The sequence below is a fragment of the Trachemys scripta genome, chromosome 2 (genome assembly GCF_013100865.1).
Source record: "Trachemys scripta elegans isolate TJP31775 chromosome 2, CAS_Tse_1.0, whole genome shotgun sequence".
Taxonomy (NCBI): domain Eukaryota; kingdom Metazoa; phylum Chordata; order Testudines; family Emydidae; genus Trachemys; species Trachemys scripta.
The window spans coordinates 261700449-261720311 of record NC_048299.1 but is presented as its reverse complement, the minus strand read 5'-3'; the positions used below and the strand labels follow the sequence as shown (position 1 = coordinate 261720311).

At 40.7% G+C, this 19863-nt stretch overlaps 1 protein-coding gene across 1 annotated transcript in view; it reads right to left on the bottom strand.

The window, feature by feature from the left end:
- Window positions 1-5635: 5635 nt before the first annotated feature.
- Window positions 5636-19863, bottom strand: part of FER1L6 (fer-1 like family member 6) — a 148221-nt gene continuing 133993 nt past the window's right edge. Inside the window, exons 37-41 of the mRNA XM_034763575.1 lie at window positions 17770-17868; window positions 14843-15084; window positions 10973-11136; window positions 10304-10404; window positions 5636-7793 (exon numbers count right to left, since the gene is read on the bottom strand). Of these exons, the coding sequence (XP_034619466.1) occupies window positions 7610-7793; window positions 10304-10404; window positions 10973-11136; window positions 14843-15084; window positions 17770-17868 (790 nt within the window). The 3' untranslated portion in view covers window positions 5636-7609. The remainder of the gene's footprint in view (window positions 7794-10303; window positions 10405-10972; window positions 11137-14842; window positions 15085-17769; window positions 17869-19863) is intronic.

Sequence of the window (19863 nt, the reverse complement as noted above, 5' to 3'; positions counted from 1 at the left end):
TGTGGTTTCATTACTTTGCTCTGTCCTGGTAGGTGTGCTGATTTTCCTGACACTTTAGGAGGTGGCATATAATAGCAAACTTCTGTTCTTCAAAGTTTAGTATTCGTTTTTTAGTGAATCTACCCAGAGTTGAGCTTCTTCTGTAGAGAAACTTTTCTTCTTTGCTGCTTCTGATTATATTTTGTTTTTTTCTCCTTAAAAAAAAGACTTTCCATTTCCTTTCCTCAGACCTTTTGTAACTCTACTTTGCTAGCACAAGATACAAGGGATATTTTCTATTATTGATTCTTCCATGCTGCAGTGCTGTTGAAGAACGACTGTAAGTACTTTTAAGCCTTTACAATTTCCTTTGTGGAGAAAAGGAAGTGAAATTAGCCTTTGTGCACTGGGTATATGAAACTTGTATTCTTCCAGACAATTCTGATTGGCTTGGTTATTTTCCATGCGGGTAGTTAATGTCCTTCTGTAGAAAACAATAGAATCTGTAGAGGGGATGGTTGATAAGAATGCTCAACATTACATTTACAATTGGTTGACAGAGGAAAGACATTGGCTGATTAAAACAACAGAATATCATGTGGGATATAGTTCGTTCCCCTTAACATCTTCGATATGACCTAACTGAGGGAAAAGGGACAAATGGCCCATTCTAAGAGAATAGTATATAATAACTCTTAAGTTGCTGCATTTGCTGCTTAGATGTTACAATGATAAGTTCCAAAGGAACACAGACGTGTGTTTTTAGAACTTCAGTCACCATGTTAAGTGCCACCTAGACAGATAAAGAACAGTTACTTACCTTACAATAACTGTGGTTCTTTGAGATGTTCTGCCCACATGGATCCCACTCTTGGTGTGAATGCACCCCATGCATGAGACACCAGAATCTTTAAACCAGTAATGTTCATTGGAGCCATGCAAGCCTCCTGCATGGCATAATGCCACTCCTCCCAAGGGCATAAATGTGGGATGGCCCCAATGCCAGTGAGTTCCTTCACCACCCTCAATCCTGGGGAAGACAGGTGGATTGTGGGATCCACATGGACAGAACATCTCAAAGAACCATAGTTACTGTAAGGTGAGTAATGATTCTTTCATCTTCGAGTATCTGTCCACATCTTGATTCCACGCTTGGTGATTGGCTGGGAGTTAACCTCCTAAAGAAGTGGGAGCTAGAAGTCCTGCTTAATAAGCATTAGTAGGACTTCCCTGCCAAACTGGGCATCATATCTAGAAGCTGACAATGGAGAATAAGGACTAGCAAAAATATGTATTGAGCTCCAAATGGCTGCACTACAAATCTCAACTATAAGGACTCTGGAAATCGCCTAAGCTCTAGCAGAATGAGATTTAACTTGAGAGTCGGGAGCCACTTGTTCAAATCACAAGAGAGCCTGTGGCAGGGCTCACTCACCCTCGGAGGGCCCCCTTGTGCTGGTGTAGGATGTTCCTGCTACGTTCAGCTTCAGCACCTCCTGCCGGCTGCCTACCTCTGGCCCCAGATCTTCTGAGTCTCAGCGCTCCAGCCAAGTCACCTAAGTTCAGACCCCTTCCGGGGTATCATAAACAAGTCCAAGCAAAACTCCAAAATGTATTGAATAGTTCTTCTACCATCTTGGGCTACTGAAGTCTTCTCTTCTCCACTGACAGATCCTATCTAAGGGCTTCTCATGCAGGAGCCCATGCTGCCTCCATTGTGTCCGCCTGCGCACCCTAAACCTGGGCTCCTCTCAGCCAGAGAAACCTGTCTCTTCTGCCATCTCTCCCTAAACTGAGCTCCTTCAGTCTATTTATGATGGTGTATCCCTGCCCTCTCTGGCCTGAAGCCAGTTAGCTACTCACCTCCCCAGGTGCAAAGCATAACTAATTGGGGACATTCACTCACCTTGCAAATGATGGGCATTAAGCCCCATCACAGACCTTTATGCAATCTGAGATCTTTGAAAGTCTGTGTGTGGAAGTGGTTTGCCCTCTAAAATGTCCTGCAGTCTGGAGGGGCTCATGACCATGAGTGCCAAGCACAGGGCAGACTGTCAGAAAGTAGGGCAGACGTGCCAAACTGGTTGTATATTCTATGATTAGATTTCACCAGCCCAGTCTTACAGACAGTTACAGACAGTCCCCTTGCCACCCAGGCAAGCTGGACTATGTGATAGATGGTCACTTTTCACGCAAAATCGGTTACTCCCAGTCCCAAAGGACCAGTCACTTACCCCAGATCATTTGTACTCAGACCTCAAACCAAAGACATGCCTCTAGCCAATCCCATAATCAACTAAAAATGTATTAAGAAAAGAAATGAGAGTTATTTACAAGGTTAAAACAGGAAACACACACACAAACGAGTTAGTCTTAGATTTAAAAGGGTAGACGCTTCTGTAATAAGCAGCTCTTCATGTCCTTGAGGGCTGACTCATGCCAAGCAGCATGGGGATCTCTTGCTTATGTTTAGGAACCTTTGCCCCTCACAGTGCACAGAGCATAAAGACCCAGTTTCTCTTCAGGAGATTTTTATCCCCCCTCAACCCAGAATCTAAGCTGATGGGATAAATTCATGCACAGGCTGCCCCTTCCTGGAGGAAGTTAGGAATGTAGTCAACCAGGTCTCTGTCCTTTGATGCAACACAATGCCTCATTTGCCTTCAGTGGGCCATCTTGCGTGCAGGATGAGCACTTTACCTTACCTAATGCTCCTTTTCCTGTTTGGTGAGTTACACAGTGACAGAGGTTTACAATGCAAACACTCAATATAGTAACTGTATACCATGAGATATAGATATTATAAGTAGGTTTAGTATATGCAGCATCCTACAAGCATTCTATAAAGTTTAAACATTAAACAGATTCTTAAAACACTAATATCTACATTAACAATACTAACCCACAGGTAAGCCGGACGGGTTTCCCGCTATGCATCTGTCAGTGTTCAGTGAGGCTCTGGGCTTTGGCATGAACTGGCAACTGGTCTGCCAGTCACACCCATCACAGACCCTCATCTGAGATCCACTTGGAAAGTCTCTGTTAGGAAATGGTTTGCCCTTGTGACTTAGCTCCAAAGGCTACAAATAGCCTGGGGTGATTTATGAAATAGTTGAATTCTTTGAAGGTAATCAGAAAGCGTTCTCATACCATCTAGAGTATGAAGTTTGCCTCCCAGCAGATGAATGAGGCTTAGGAAAACACACCAGTAAATGTACATATTGGTTCAGGTGTATGTCAGCAATTAATTCTGGTATATGACCTTTGGGTGAGGCCTTAGTGTCACTCTGTCCTTAGCATAAAGAGGACGAGCTATGAGTCTCACGCACCCTCCGTATTAATGGTAATTACCCAAAGAAAGTGCTCTGAATTGACAACTGGTTCAAAGAATGTGGTGATATTGGTTCGAAGGGAGGAGGAAACATATGAGTTAACCCTTGCAGAAATTTAGATACTTTAGGGTGTGAGAATACAGTACAATTTTGTATAGGTGCATGAAAGGCTGATATTGTGGCCAAATGAACCATCAGTGAACTAAGTGAGGATCCAGGTTGTTTTAAAGACAAGAGATAGTCCAGCATGTCAGGAATGGAAGTTTGCAACCGATGATGATGGCGCTGAACAGCCCACTGTGAAAAACATATGAATTTAAAGTGATATGTTAGTCTAGTAGAGGCGTTCCTGCTCTGAATCAAAATGTCCCAAACCTCTGCCAAACAGCTTCTGTCCACAAAGGCCAACCAACAAGGAACCAAGCTGTTAGATACAGAGACAACTGGTCTGGGGGAAGGACTAGACCATGCAGGGCTGTTTGCATGAGGGATGGCTGAACTGATAGATTCCTCAGCTCAGAGAACCACAATTGGCATAGCCAATCTGGTGCTGTGAGTATCAGTCAGGCTTTGTCTTGTCTCACCTTCCTGAAGGCTCTGGGAATTAGTGGGAATGGTGGGAAGGCATACAGCAGATGACTGCTCCAGTGAATCAAGAAAGCATCCAACATGGAGTCTGGAGAACAAAACGTGATACTTTCTTCTTGCTGCTGGCAAAGAGATCTATGAGGGGGAACACCCCACTCCTGAAACACCTGAGGGAGAAGCATGTCCTTCAGAGCCCATTCGTGTATTGAGGTGCCCTTTCTGCTGAGGTGGGTTACTAGATTGTTTTGCATGGGAAACGTTAATTCTGTCTGACATTTCCTAACTTCTGAATTGTTGGCTTTGCCACCTTAATGTTATTTGTTTGTAATTTTCTAATTAAAGAAAAAATAACAGGGGAAAGCCAGAAATCCCTCTACATGGAAACATAGTGATCCCCAACATGCATCATCATTAGGTTTTGGACCATTAGAGCCACAGCACAAACCTCTCCCACCTGATCTAATGGAGTAACTGGTAGCAATAGTAAGTTATCTTCTATGTGGATCAGCCACTAAAGAAGTGATGAGATACACATTCTGTCAGTGGGTTTCACACCTATTGGCTGAGAGCAGAGGAATATAGAGACTGCAAACTCCAGGGTTCTGAAAGGGAGTGTTTTCTAGTGGTTATCTGCCCCCCGGGCCTCCAGCCTGCCTCAGTTTGTTTCTATTCCTATCTGACCGCCTTCCAGCTCCCGCTCTTGATCCAGTTCTAGTTCCTGTTCTTGTGCAAACCCTGTTCCAGCCCGCTCCAGCCTTGTCTTTGCCCTAGTTCCAGCCCTGTTACTGATCTGCTCCAGTCCTGCCTCTGCCTTCTGACCCCGCTCCTGGAACCCTCAGACGCTAATCGCTCGGCTTCGACTTTTGCCTTGTATCTGGACTCCAGCTACAGTACTGACTTGGCTTGTTGATGGACTCTGATCTCAGTTCTAACCCTGACCTTTCCCTGGTCCTGGTCCTGACCCTACATCTGGTGCCAACCTCTGCTCCAATCTCTAGGCCTGACTACTGGGGGCCAGAGCCTGACACACTGTGACTCAGACACCTCTCTGAGTCAGAATTCTGTTCCTGCTTCTTCCTTGCTCTGTGAGCCGGCTAGAAACTTGCTGTTGGCTTATACCAGAAGCTAGTTACAACACCTCTGTGCCAGCTCAGCTGCTCTGACCAACAAGGGCTTGGTCCTGTGCCCACTGAAGTCAATGGCAAACCTCCTGTTGGTTTCAGTGGTGCAGGAACAGGCTTCAGCCAGTCAAGAGTCTGTCCACCTCTTGCTCTTTCCTGCCCACCTCCACCAGGAAGAAAAAAACAGCAGGGTGACCTGATAGCAAGTGTGAAAAATCGGGACGGGGGTAGTGGGTAATAGGGACCTATATAAGAAAAAGCCCCAAATATTGTGACTGTCCCTATAAAATCGGGACATCTGGTCACCCTAAAAAGCAGACACATAGCACCTGCTCGTTGCTATATACCTAGACCCAGGGCCCGATAGCCAGTACATGGGTGCCAGAAGAATTCTTACTCCCCCATGTTGGGACATAATCAAAATCATACTCTAGTCTTAAAATCAAGGGAGGTGGGCACTTAGCACCTTGAAGGATCAGAACTATTATCTGATACAGAAGGTTCTGCTTAAAGAATCAGCATGTTGCCTTCCAGACTATTATAATAGGGTAGAAACTGTTCATCTGAGCTTTTTTATTAAAATAATTTTATTTATGCATAACAAAATTAGCTCAGTTAAATCATCATAATTCAAAGGTTCATAGACACAGCAAGGCTTATTCAGAGAAACAGGATTTGCTTCTCAGTGTAATACAGCGTTAAGTACACAGTGAAATAAAAACTAGCAGTGTCAGAGGAATACATTAAAAATGCCAGGCAAGCATGTACCATACTGGGTTAGGGCCTCTGAAAGACGACGCAGAATGTCCTCAACTCCCATTGTGGTCAGTGGATACTGAGGGTGTGCAGTACCTGGCAGCATCACTTCCTTATCCTGTTAATGACTAACTAGCGCGAACTCCATCTATTGCTTTGTCATATTAAACACACAAAGGTAAAATACACCACGTGAAGGCCCCAGTCCAGCAGAGCACTTAAGCACATGTTTAATATTAACAGGATTGCTCACACACTTAAAATTAGCTTGTTAATGTTTATAACATACTTAGAATGTGAAAGCCAAAAGAAATACTAAATCTTGTTGTCATCATGTTCATGGAGTTTAATCCCTTTTAAATGCAAAATGTTTGCTATTTGGCAGTTTGATTTATTTTTATTTACTTTCATTTTTTAAAATGACTTCAGTGCTAGCCAGAGGGACAGTCCCGGAGAACCAATGTCCTCTGTAGAGCCACAGAACAGGCCAAGCACCAGCAGTGACAATGCAAGCTTTCCCACACTGTCTTGCTAATGTGCTTCATATCCTCACATAGAAGGATCAACCTACCTTGATGAGAGGAGAGACCATTCAATCTCAACTGTGTGGCAATACTACATCCACATGATTCATTTGTATTACTATGTTAAAGTGTCCAAAAACATGCTAGGTGCTTTCCTGAACGCACAAGAATAGCTAGTCCCTTAACCAGAGAGCTTACATTCTAATTCTTACTCCTACGGCTTTAGAATGGTGGAATGAATTATCTGCAAGGTCAGATCTACTACATGTCTGTCTAACCAACTATCAGCCCTTGGGGATTTTTATAGCTGTTAATTATTCATATTCATGGATTAAAGGCAGGAAGGGAACATTAGACCATTCTAGTCTGACCTCCTGTATGACAATGTGTAAAATGTTCTGTGTTTTGGACTAGGAATCAGTGGGGCCAGGATTTTACTCCTTGTTTTTTAAATCCCCCATGACTTGTTCCAGCCTCCACCTTCTCTTTGTTTCCTTTCTCATTCTCTCTGTTCATCTAGCAGATAGAGTGAATCCTCTTCTCAATACAATGTTCCCACTACTTATTCAAGAGCCCTTTCTCTCTAGTGGACAATCTTTCCTGCATTTCTCTCCTTCGCTAACTCTCCATCAGTTTTCAAACCACATCTGCAAATAGATTTTTTCCTCCTTTTCCTATACCTCCTAATTCCTCTCTCCCACTTTGGTTATTTAAGTGAGGGCAATATCTTGAGATTTTGGAGCATAATACAATTATTTTAGCTATTTAAAATGTGTATATGACAACAAGGAGAGAATTTCACCTTTGATTTGCATGAACAAACGATCTTTAAAAAATCATGTACATCAATATAAAATCATGAAAAAACATTAAAATCATCAGTTGCAACATTATGCAAAGAACACACAGGGCATCCTTCCTAGTTCTCATGTTTATGGATAACATTTCTCTCTCAATATTTGGTAATAGAGCTATAATATTAATTAATATTTACTCTTTATAACACAGTTTTGTGCAATATCAAAGAATGCATTTTCACATTTAATAACGGACACAGAATCAAACTTTAAAATAGTTAATAAAGCTCTGGCATTAATGATAATGCACGTCGTGGCTGCTTCTGAATAAGCAGCCAAAGGAGTAGAGTGTTAAACTATTTTGAGTCAGTTTCATTTTCCTGAAATGAATGGTTATGTCTTTATCTTTATAATTGGCAGAATGTATTTCAGGCTCATTAATTGTGAAGTCAAGTTTTTATTTTTAACTGCAGGACTTGTGTATGATTAGTTACAAGGAGAGATGTAATGGTCTAAGATCCTACAACAATCTTACGACTGATTGCACCAGGCAAAGTGTAAATGAAAAGCACCAAGAAGATCATCAGAATAATCAGAATCAGAGCAATGATGATGTACTTCTTGTAATTTCTCCAGATGAGGTGATACAAACACTTGAAAGGATTTACAAACCAGGAGAAGGAAGTGTCTGGGCGGCTGAAGGGAAGAAAAGAGAGAGAAAATTGGTAAGGCAAGATCTAGACATTTCCAAAAGATATTACGTTATAAAACTCATGCTGTGTAAAACATATCACTTACAAAAGGACCTTTTAACACCTTGGAATTCACTAAAAGTTCTTAATACTCAGAGCACTTCTGAAAGTGCTAAGCATCTTTGGATCATTCAACAGTCCATCATGAATGGTGCAGAGAAAGTGAACAGGGGGGTGCATTATTTACCTCTTGACATAACACAAGAACCAGGAGTCACCCAGTGAAATTAACAAGCAGAAGGTTTTTCTTCACACAAACAACCTCTGGAACTTGTTGCCAGGGGATGGTATGAAGGCCAAAAGTATAACAGGGTTTAAAAAGGAATTAGATAAGTTCATGGAGGATATGTCTGTCAATGGCTATTAGCCAAAATGGTCAGGGACGCAAGCCCATGCTCTGGGTGTCCCTAGACCTCTGACTGCCAGAAGTTGGGACTGGACAACAGGGGATGGATCACTCAATGATTGCCCTGTTCTGTTTATTCCATCTAAAACGTCTGGCACTGGTCTCTGTGGGAAGACAGGATACTGGAGTTGATGGATCATTGGTCTGACCCAGTATGGCCATTCTTCTGTTTTTAACTTCCACATCCCATAGCATACATCCCACGTGCCACTGTGAAGAATGAACTGTATATTTTGCATTTCATAGCTATGCAAAGTAGGACAAATCTTGGGGGGTCCTAATTTACATATTAACCCACAGCAAGCTTTAAATGTGACATTTAGATGTCCTGTGCTTCTTGGGCCTGACCCAAAGCCCAGTGGAAAGACTCCCATTGACATCAATTGCTTTAGGATGAGAATCCTAGTGAGTAGCCACTACAAATAATTTGCTTTCCTGGTTATAGTCACATTGCTAAACTTTTCAAACACGTATGGCACATATGAGTCAGTCCTGGCAGAGTGCTGGGAAGCCACAGAATGCAATCCACTCACATGCAGTTTTAAAATCTGGGTCTTGACCAAACATTATTTGGGAATCTCTGGCCACCAAACCCCAAAGGCCAGATTGTGGTTGTTTTTCGCAAAGGTGCACAGGGGTGGGAAAGGCACAAGGAAACTTTCCACTATGGAGGGGGCAACCAGAGCTGGAATCCGAAATTCTTCTGCGTGCAGGGATGCTTTTTCCTGCCCCACCACTAAAGCACACTTATCAAAAGAGGTAGGAGCACGGCCCTGATCCTCTTCATGCTGCTCAGCTAAGCTGACTGGCTGCAGAGAAAAGTGCAAGTCACACACAACCAAGAGACAGTGTAGGAGCCATCTCCCCACTGCATGCTGGGGAGCTCTGGAAGACATTGTGCCTCTCTGATTTTAAAGGCCTTACCTCAGGAATGAACTGGGCCAGTGTCTGTCAGTTATGTATAATGGGACTATTCAGAGAGCAAAATACTATTTGGCATAATTTGAGGTAACAGAATATGTCCTTTTGAGATATTGCATATTGATCCTATACCAAGTATACCCCAAGGTTGCAGAGATATTACAATAAGGGAAATAAAATTAAAATGCTATATCGTAATGAGTGTTGTCTGCATATTTTTCATAAAGCTGTTGAAGTCTTGTAAATAATCTCATGGTCACCCACAAATGCCATCCTGCTAGAAGATCAGAAAATCTGGAAGCTCAATTGAACATCTTTTTGATGGAGAGAGTGAAAGTCTTCACTGGTTAAAATTACCACTTGGAATAAGATTTTTAAAATCTTTTGTAGTAGGGAATCTCATTTCACATTCCTTGTCTTTCCATAGCTCATCGCTATAACAGAATTAACTGCATAAACCTAAACTGATTACATGAATGTTTTTTGGATACAAAAACCTCAACTGGAAATTTTTTGAGTGTGGTAGAATTTGGTTAGATAAAACGTTCATTCTGGACCTTTTGCTTTGTGAAAGGACTTTAAAAAAACCTTACTCAGTCTTATGTTGAAAAATAGGTAGCCTCATTCTTTGGCTGTGAAATTCAATAAGTGAATATAGATGTGATAAAATTGTACCATTCCCATATGGCCAGATTTCCAAAGTCAAGTGTGCACAGTCATTGGCATGTGTCTAATTTATGCATACAAATACCCAGACATACACACACAAATCAGATTTGTGGATTCCTTCACGTATGGGCAAAGAATCCCTCACATCTAATATTGAGAAGCAACCCCTTAGATGTATAGGTTAGCAATGACAGGCATAGCAGATATTGATTAACATAACAATTGTGAAGCACTAGCAAATATTAATTATTTAAGCCTAACCATATTCCTGTCAGATACTTTAGGTAAATATCATTACTCCACATTTTTATATCTGGGCAAACGGAGATTCTGCTGGAGTTACATAAAAAGACAGTACCAGAGATAGAAGCAGACACAAGGAGCACTCCTGCTAAATTCCTTGCTCTAACCACTATACCAGCTTTCTTATCTCACTTAGTGAATATGCTCCTACTCACTTGGGTTTCTCCAGAGGCTCAGGTTCCTTCCGAGCTTTCCCTACAGGACTCTTCTCAGCTTCCTCTGCAGTGACTAAATGGAATTCAGCTTCCACTTTGCCCTACATCAGAGAGTAAATTTTGATTAATATCTGTTCAAATATTTAATCCAGAGTTATTAAACAATAACCACCCATTAACCAGTTAGCACCCATGAGACATTCACAAAAATAGATATGCCTAGTTTAAGATTAGTTGACTGAATAATAAATATCTATATTCATTAATAGTGTGCTGGTTAAATTCAAGAATTGACAACCACAAACACTGAGAAGCAATTCTTAATTTACCTTCCTTAGTTATTATGAAGAACCTATAACAATGTAATTTGATAAGGCTCACCCCCTAAATGCTAATACTGATAAAAATCATGTCTATTGGACCTTCTCATGAAGTTATGTCACTTGAATTATTAATGTTCTTTTTAATAACAGCCACAGCTTCAGTCATGTAAAGTTAGGTTGTCCTACATGGATGTTACAATATATAATATTACTGCTCAGCTGACCTCTGTGAGATTAGTAGTTTTCTGTCTCTTTGTAAGGTGCCTATCATCAGAGTATCTGTACGTGAGAGAGGCACTTCTAGTAATCTTAGATTGCTCATCTTAGTCATTAGTGATCTGCTTACAGTGAGCTCCCCAGCTTTGATGAAAGGCCACCATCCTCTGACACGCTTTTGCTGAAATATGGATATCTTGTTTTCTTTACTTGTTGCTGTTACCATGCCTATGTCACAACTCTTGGCAGACTTGGCTGCTCGAGGAAATTCATTCAGTTTCATTTCAAGGGAGCCTGGAGAAAAATATACCATCTCTTAGACATTTCAGATGTAACCATAATCAAAGAACAACCAATTAATTCATACATAGCCCAGCTTGGACACAACAGTAAACTACTCTGAGATCATATTTGTAGCTAAATATCATCTGCATGTATGACCCCCCAAGTCTGTAGTATCTGAGTGCCTAATGGTTCGCTTTGCTACTAAACACATGGCTCTTATTTAAATACACCTAGTTAATTGCTATCCAAACTGTTACTCAGCAAATACCCCAATACCTCTTCCAAGGATCTGAGCAGTAGTTCTCAAAGATATTGGCAAAGCAACAGTGTGCACTCTGAAGGGACACCAAGGCTTTTGAAAAACATCATCAGAAGTTGGACAGATCAATCTGCCATAATAAATGAGGATTTTTAACTCCCTTATTCAGACAGGCAAAGAAAGGTGATGTAGAACATTTGTTATTGATTTGTCTAGATTTTATTTTTGTTTCTATCTGTGTATGTTATAAAATCAGTATAAATGGAGCAGTGAACTGGAAGACAGCAAACATGAGTTCCTAAGGGAGTTCCCAGAGAGAGTAGGATAACAACACCCTGTCAGGATCCAGCAAGACTGGTCAAGATTTTCAAAAGTGATTAGTCATCTGGGGTGCATCAGTTTTTTGGGTGCCTGACATGAGACACTTTAAAAGGCCCTGATTCTCTGAAGTAAGGGTCTCAGCACGTTCTGAAAATTAGGCCTCTTTTAGTGTCACAAGTTGGACATTCAGAAATGGAGGCACCTGACATCAGGTTTTTGAAAACTGTGGCCACCATGGCTAGAGAAAGCTGTCCTAGTGCATACATTTGAGGTGGAAAGCCAAGCAGTCTAACGCAGATGGTGTGCAATACTCATGCAGTTCAGGGCATCTCAATACCAGAAAGATGTTGACTCATCAAAAGGAATTCATGGAAGAGAAATAAAAATGGTTAAGGGAGTGAAGAAAATAATTTACAAGGGGAGATTAAAAGGACTAAATGTGCATGGTCCTCCCATCTTCCCAGTTGGATGCAGGACTGATAGGGATGATCCACTTCCCATTGACTCATGGAGCTAGAAAGCTTCCAAAACACCCTTTACTTTCTCCATCTCTCCTTTTCTTCTGCCCAGTTCAGTCCCCTTCATGTTGTATCATGTCACATTTAAACTGAAAGCTCTTCAGGGCAGGGACTGGAGGTGAAATCCTATCCCTAGTGAAGTGAATGAGAGTTTTGTCATTGATTTCAGTGGGGCTAGGATTTCACCTCAGGTCTTTATTGATTTGAGGTACCACATTTTAGGCACTCAAAAAACAACAACCACCACCAAGCAATAATACAAGAAGAATGCCTTGCTACCTTTAGAGCACAGTGCAACACAGACCAGCTTGACCTAGCCCTTCCTGAGCATCATCTCTCTCACACACATCCACCAAACCAAAACCCCATGAATCTACAACCTAATCTCCTGGGGCTGGAGTAGAAGCATAGAATCATGGAAGTATAGGACTGGAAGGGACCTCAACAGGTCATCTAGTTCAGTTCCCTGCACTCAAGGCAGGACTACGTAGTAACTAGACCATTCCTGAAAGGTGTTTGTCTAACCTCTTCTTTAAAACCTGCAAAGATGGAGATTCCACAACCTCCCTAGGCAATTAATTCCAGTGCTTCCACCCTGACAGATAGGAAGGTTTTCCTAAAGTTCAACCTAAACCTCCCTTACTACAATTTTCACCCTCCTCCTTGTAACAGCCTTTTCACAGAATCATAGAATTATAAGACAGGAGGGGATCTTGAGAGGTCATCTAATCCATTCCCCTGCATTCATGGTAGGACTAAGTATTATCTAGATCATCCCTGACAGATGTTTTATGTACTTCAAAACTGTTATCATAGTCTCCCTCAGTTTTCTCTTCTCCAGACTAAATAAACACAATTTTTTCAATCTTCCCTCATAGGTCATATTTTCTAGACCTTAATCATTTTTGTTGCTCTGCTCTGAACTTTCTCGTATTTGTCCACACCTTTCTTGAAATATGGCACCCAGAACTGGACACAATACTCCAGCTGAGACCTTATCAGTGCAGAGTGGAATGGAAGAATTATTTCTCATGTCTTGCTTACAACACTCCTGCTAATACAACCTTGAATGATGTTCGCTTTTTTTGCAACAGTGTTACACTGTTGACTTATATTTAGCTTGTCCACAACATCCCTTTTGGCAATGTTCTTTCCTAGGCAGTCATTTCCCGTTTTATGTGTGTGTAATTGATTGTTGCTTCCTAAATGAACTACTTTGCATTTGTCCTCATTGAATTTTATCCTATTTACTTCAGACCATTTCTCCAGTTGGTCCAGATCATTTTGAATTTTACTCCTATCCTCCAAAGCACTTGCAACCCCTCCCAGCTTGGTATCATCCACAAACTTTATAAGTGTACTTTCTATGCCATTATCTAAAACATTGATGAATATATTGAACAGAACTCAACCCAGAACTGATCCCTGTGGGACCCCACTCGTTTATGCCCTTCCAGCTTGCTTGTGATCCACTGATAACTACTCTCTGGGAACAGTTTTCAACCAGTTGTGCATCCACCTTATAATAGCTTCATCTTCGCTATATTTCCCTAGTTTGTTTATGACAAGGTCATGCCAGACAGTATCAAAAGCCTTACTAAAGTCAAGATATACCACATCTACTGCTTCCCCCCATTCACAAAGCTTGTTACCCTGTCAAAGAAAGTTATTAGGTTGGTTTGACATTATTTGCTCTTGACAAATCCATGTTGACTGTTACTTATCACCTTATTATCATCTAGGTGTTTGTGAATTGATTGCTTGGTTATTTGCTCCATTATCTTTCCAGGTACTGAAGTTAAGCTGACTGGCCTGTAATTTCCCGGGCTGTCCCTATTCCCTTTTTTAATAGATTGACACTATACTGGCACCATGCAAAAGTCTGAAGCTTCTGTATTAGATGCCTACCTACTACAGTAACTAGAGCAATATATATATGTAGATGAGACAGAGATATATAGACAAGTAAGAGAGAGGAGGGAGACAAAGTGCATTTGTCTAAATGATATTTATAGTGCATAGGAGAGAGGAATACGATATTTGAAGCATGTTAAAACTAAGGAGAGGAATTGTTTTGGGTGGTTTAAGGAGTAATGGAATGAACTGGAGTAAAAGATACTTTGGGATGAATATCAGGAAATATTTCCTAACAGCGACCTGTGTTAGTCTGGAATAATCTTTGTAGTGGAAACTCAGCTACCAGAGCAATTTTATTCTCAACTGTACAAAGCACTTGAGAACATACTCTGGCAAATAAGATGAAAATCCTGCATTGTCAGGGAGATACTGATTGGCCTAAATACACTCTTTTCATTGACGATTTCTAGACTTTGGTCCATATTAAGTAATACCTGACATTATAGAAAAATGTGACCATCATTTAAACATGGGGGTGGGTTGAGTGGGACAACTTTTAATCAGCCTCCAAAAATATGCCACTCAGACCCATCCATTTGTGTAGCCAAAACCATATATGTGTTAGGCATTCTAGCCGTTAAGTGCATTCATGGCAGGCAACTGATAATTGTGCCTTAGATACCTCCTTCAACACTTTTTTACAAAATAAAGGTCTATGAAGATTTTAGCTGAAGTTCAGTTGGCTCCACTGTTTGCTTACCCAAGAAATCATCAGAAGAAAGTCTTTCAAAGTCCCAAACTTGGAGCACTAGCACTGCTGGCATTTTGCGTTCTGTCTTTTCCAAGGAAAATATGTTTTCTTTCTTACTGACCACCATTTGTTTCTCAGCTGGGAGATAGTGGAATGGAAACACAAAGCGCCAGTTGAAGTTCCCTTCTCCAGTCAAGGAGTTGTAATGCACATCTGTCTCCTGTTTGTCATCTTCCAGTCCCTTTAACCACCTATAGCATGCACACAGGTGAATACAGTAAAGTTAATAGGGAAGCCGTATCGTGGGTATTCAAATTCAATTACAGTAATTTTTATTTATCAATCCTTTCTTTCATAATCAATGTTAGTAGAGCAACTGGAAGGCTTAGGTGGTGGCTAATATCTAAAACACCATTCAAATGTGGCTCAGGCTTCCAGTGACTGAAAATCACTATCAAAAGTTTAGAGGGATAATGTGAGTTCTATTTAGGTCAGACTTGCAAAATTCTAATTTCCCATGCACCACTGGCTAATCATTAAAAATATTTTTATGGGCAAGCAAACTAATATGAGTGTTTTCATTATCAATCACCATGATAAAAGGTATATGAGTAGATTTTGTGCCTTAGCTGGTAGATTCCCTGACAGTCTCAGATGCTGATTTAGGTACTTGATGTTAGAACCAAAATTATTTGTATCTGAACGTGCTCTAGAGTGAAGGATGTCAGGTGTAAGCATGGCTGACTCGTTTCTCCAAAAAAAATTCTGGTTTGTTCTGTTTTTTTGATGCATCATAAACAATGTATCATGTACAAAGGAATATTACAAAAAATCCATATTGTGCTTCTCAAAAATACATATCTTTTGGAGGTACCCATTCATTTATGAATGTATCTGCTTGGTTTTTAGTTCTGCAGATGATTGTCTATAATTTCTAATCAATATTTAAAAATTTGCACCACATCCAAAAAAGTTAACCAGTACTCATGAGTGGCAATATTATAAAAAGGCGATTCAAAAATATGAACAGTCTCAAAGATGGTATTAAGGACATAAGAACGGTCATACTGGGTCAGACCAATGGTTCCTCTAGCCTGGTAACCTGTCTTCCAACAGTAGCAATGCCAACTGCTTCAGAGGGAATGAACAGAACAAGGCAATTTTTGAGTGATCCATCCCTGTCATCCAACCCCAGCTTCTGGCAGTCAGAGGTTAGGGACACCCAGAGCATGGGGTTGCATCCCTGACCATCTTGACTAATAGCCATTGATAGACCTATCCTCCATGATCTTATCTAGTTATTTTTGAACCAAGTTATAGTTTTGGCATTCACAATATCTCCTGGCAATGAGTTCTACCAGTTGACTGTGTGTTGTGTAAAGAAGTATTTCCTTTTGTTTGTTTTAAATCTGCTGCCTATTAATTTCATTGGGTGACCCCTGGTTCTTGTGTTATGTAAAGGAGTAAATAACACTTCCCTATTCACTTTCTCCACACCATTCATGATTTTATAAACCTCTATCACACACCATCTTAATCATCTCTTTTCTAAGCTGAAAAGTCCCAGTCTTTTTAATCTCTCCTCAAGCTGTTCCATACTCCTAATAATTTCTGTTGCCTTTCTCTGTACCTTTTCCAAATCTAATGTATCTTTTTTGAGATGGAGCAACTAGAGCTGCACGCAGTATTCAAGGTATGGGTGTACCACAGGTTTATATAGTGGAATTATTATATGTTGTCTTATTATCTATCCCTTTACTAATGGTTCCTAACATTCTGTTAGCCGCTGCACATTGAGTGGATGTTGTCTGAGAACTATCTACGACGACTCCAAGATCTCTTTCTTGAGTGGTAACAGCTAATTTAGACCCCACCATTTTGTCTGTACAATTGGAATTATGTTTTCCAATGTGCATTACTTTGCATTATCAATAGTGAATTTCATCTGCCATTTTGTTGCCCAGTCACTCAGTTTTGTGAGTCCCTTTGTAACTCCTCACAGTCTGCTTTGGACTTAACCATCCTGAGTAATTTTGTAATTTTGCAGCAGTGTAATAGCGACAAAAAAGATAAGCTATAAAATGCTAATGAAAAATTCTTCACACACACTCTTCCCTGCCATTCACTCACACACATACTCCGGTTTCAGAGTAGCAGCCGTGTTAGTCTGTATCCGCAAAAAGAACAGGAGTACTTGTGGCACCTTAGAGCCTAACAAATTTATTTGAGCATAAGCTTTCGTGGGCTACAGCCCACTACACATACTCCAGTCAACAAATATCTGGTCAGAATAATCTGGTCAGAATGGATTTCCCACAGGAATCTCCTATGATACTTCTCAATTTTTTTATTACTAACTTCACTAAGCTGGTTATAATTTCTCTCAACGCATTATGTATCACCATTCTGTATCCCTATAAGCCAGGGGTGCTGGAACAATTTGTATAGTGGGGGTTCTGAGAGCCATTGAAGCAAACTGTAAACCCTGTATATGATGGAAACCACTTAAAGCCCAGGGGTGCGGCAGCACCCCCAGCACCCCTATTTCCAGCACCTATGCTATAAGCCCTTCAAGTTTAAAATGCTGTAGGCATTTGCATTTAACCCATGAAGTTTTGGACTTGATTCTCTACTCACACCAAGTGAATAGCGCTACTCCTGATTTTACTCTGTGTGAGTAGTGAATTAGGTCTAATGAGTCTATATTTAAAGGTGAAAGAGGACTAACTAGTTTCCAGAATGGCTGGCTATTTTTGGCACACAGTCACAGCAAATTATCAAGATCCCAGAAATGTCTCACAAGGAGAATAGCCTTGTTAATACAACCCCATAAGTTTTGTGACTCTGGTCTTTGATGGATGGCTTGAATCAGATATTAATGGTCCTCACAAGGAATAAATGAAGAGACACAAAAAGTGATATCCAGATGAACGCACCCTTTTACATAGATGTCACTTGATTTTTGTCCTGTGAAGATATTCTCATCCTCTAAAATTACATCTTCTGTATTCCAGATGATTACTCTCAATTCATAACTGAAAAAGAAAGAAACCAACATTTTGTATATTTCAATTCATGGTAGCAAAAGGCCTTCCAGTTAATTTCTCTTCCTGAGTACACATAGGGCCTGAGTCTAATCAGACACTGGTATGAATCAGTAGCAATTTCCTTAACATAAAGTGTGTTATGTTGATGTAAAACTGGTCTGAAGAATGGGATCAGAATCAGACTCCTTGTGTCTATTGGAGTCTCTTGTGATATAACAGAATTAGGGGCTGTTCTCTTAGCTCATGAGAATGCAGAGTGACAGTAAGTGTCGCCGGCAGCCTCAGAACAGTGGAAAATTCCTCGCTGGTTGTTTGCCTATGTTCTTTTTTAATTCTGATCACAACAATACTGCTATGAAATGGCTAGACTGGACTGAACAACATCATCTGAGCATCCACAAAATACTGAGTAACTTGCCAATGAGGGCAAAACCCATTTAGGCAGACAGGGTGGGTGTCTCCTTTTCAGAGATTTTCTTGTTGACAATATATGATATTGGGTGTAATCTAGTACATGAAAAAGGAGGAAAAATGCTGTTCCGAAACACCTTTAGGGAGCATGGATAAATCTAACATCCAGGAGAGACATTTTATAGCAGCATCCAGCAATGGGAATGAACTCCACTGTGCTCTTTTCACTTTGAATACACATGTATGCTTGTAGGTGCTGGAAGCCTTAGCAACATGCATATCTACCTGTTTGTCTTGCACCATTTTTGTGCACCTTTCTTCAGGCTAATCGGCGTACAGCATCTTCCAAAGCCAAGGTCTCTTGCAGAAATCTAAACCACTCTGATGATTAACATTTCAACAACATTTGTCTATGTTTCTATAGAGTGCCGCATGGCAGCAACATTTTGTTCTTGCAAATATTATTAGGTGCAAATCTTTCTGGTTTGAAAAATTCACAGCTGATAAATAGCCTCACATAAAATCCTTGTATAAAGAAAGCACTTGTTAGACAGTCTCCTTTTTGGTCAAATTATGGACTTTACTTAATTCGGCACAGACAGGAGCAAAGTGTTATTTTTTTATAGCATCGTCTTTAGTTTGAACATAAATAATGCACACACTGCGTCTGTGTTCCAGACATAAAAATTACCTGACAAAGCCCTTATTAAAATATCTCAAGGTGCATTTGGGATGAGCCATGAATTCTCCTAGTCATTTATTATCTATCAGACACTAACCACTAGGTTGACTCATTTAGTGCAATGTCAGAGTAGGATATATATCTGCCTGAAATTACAGAGACGCTTACTATTCCAAACAAATCTCTCTCTGCAACCTCCTTTTGTGCTTCTTGACCTCATTCTTGCCCAAAGTAGTGAAAATCCCTCAGGTACAATAATATGAGAGGGAAGATCTTGACCAACGGTCAAGTACTTTATGTATGTGAGAGAGCTAAAGTGACATAGAGACTAAATTATAACTTTGGAGTTAGCGTTCAGTGGAGGGATAATAACTTTAAGACTCACTGCAGCTGCCCCTTGTACTCTAGTCTTTTTACCACTGTTGACTGAATCACATGAAGTCTTTAAATCAAGATTGGATGTTTTTATAAAAGATATGCTATAGCTCAAACAGAAATTATGGATTGATGCAGAAATTACTGGTAAGGTTCTAAGTCCTGTATGTAACACTGACTGACCCCAGTCGTCGGTGGGCGGGATCGAACCTGGGACCTCTAGAGCTTAGTCTATGAGCCTCTATTGTATGAGCTAAAAGCCACATGGCCCTTAGCTATGGCTGTAGCAGACTCATTAATCTCTAAGTGGGTCTTGGTGCCACTAGAAGGGACAGAACACCACACCCAGGAGGTATGTGAGTTACATACTTCCCTATCCTGAGCTTCAAAGACTTCCCAGTTGAAATCCCAGATGAGCCCCCAGTTGTAACACCAACAGGCCCCAGTCATCAGTGGGTGGGATTGAACCTGGAATCTCTGGAACTTAGTGTATGAGCTGCTACTGCATGAGCTAA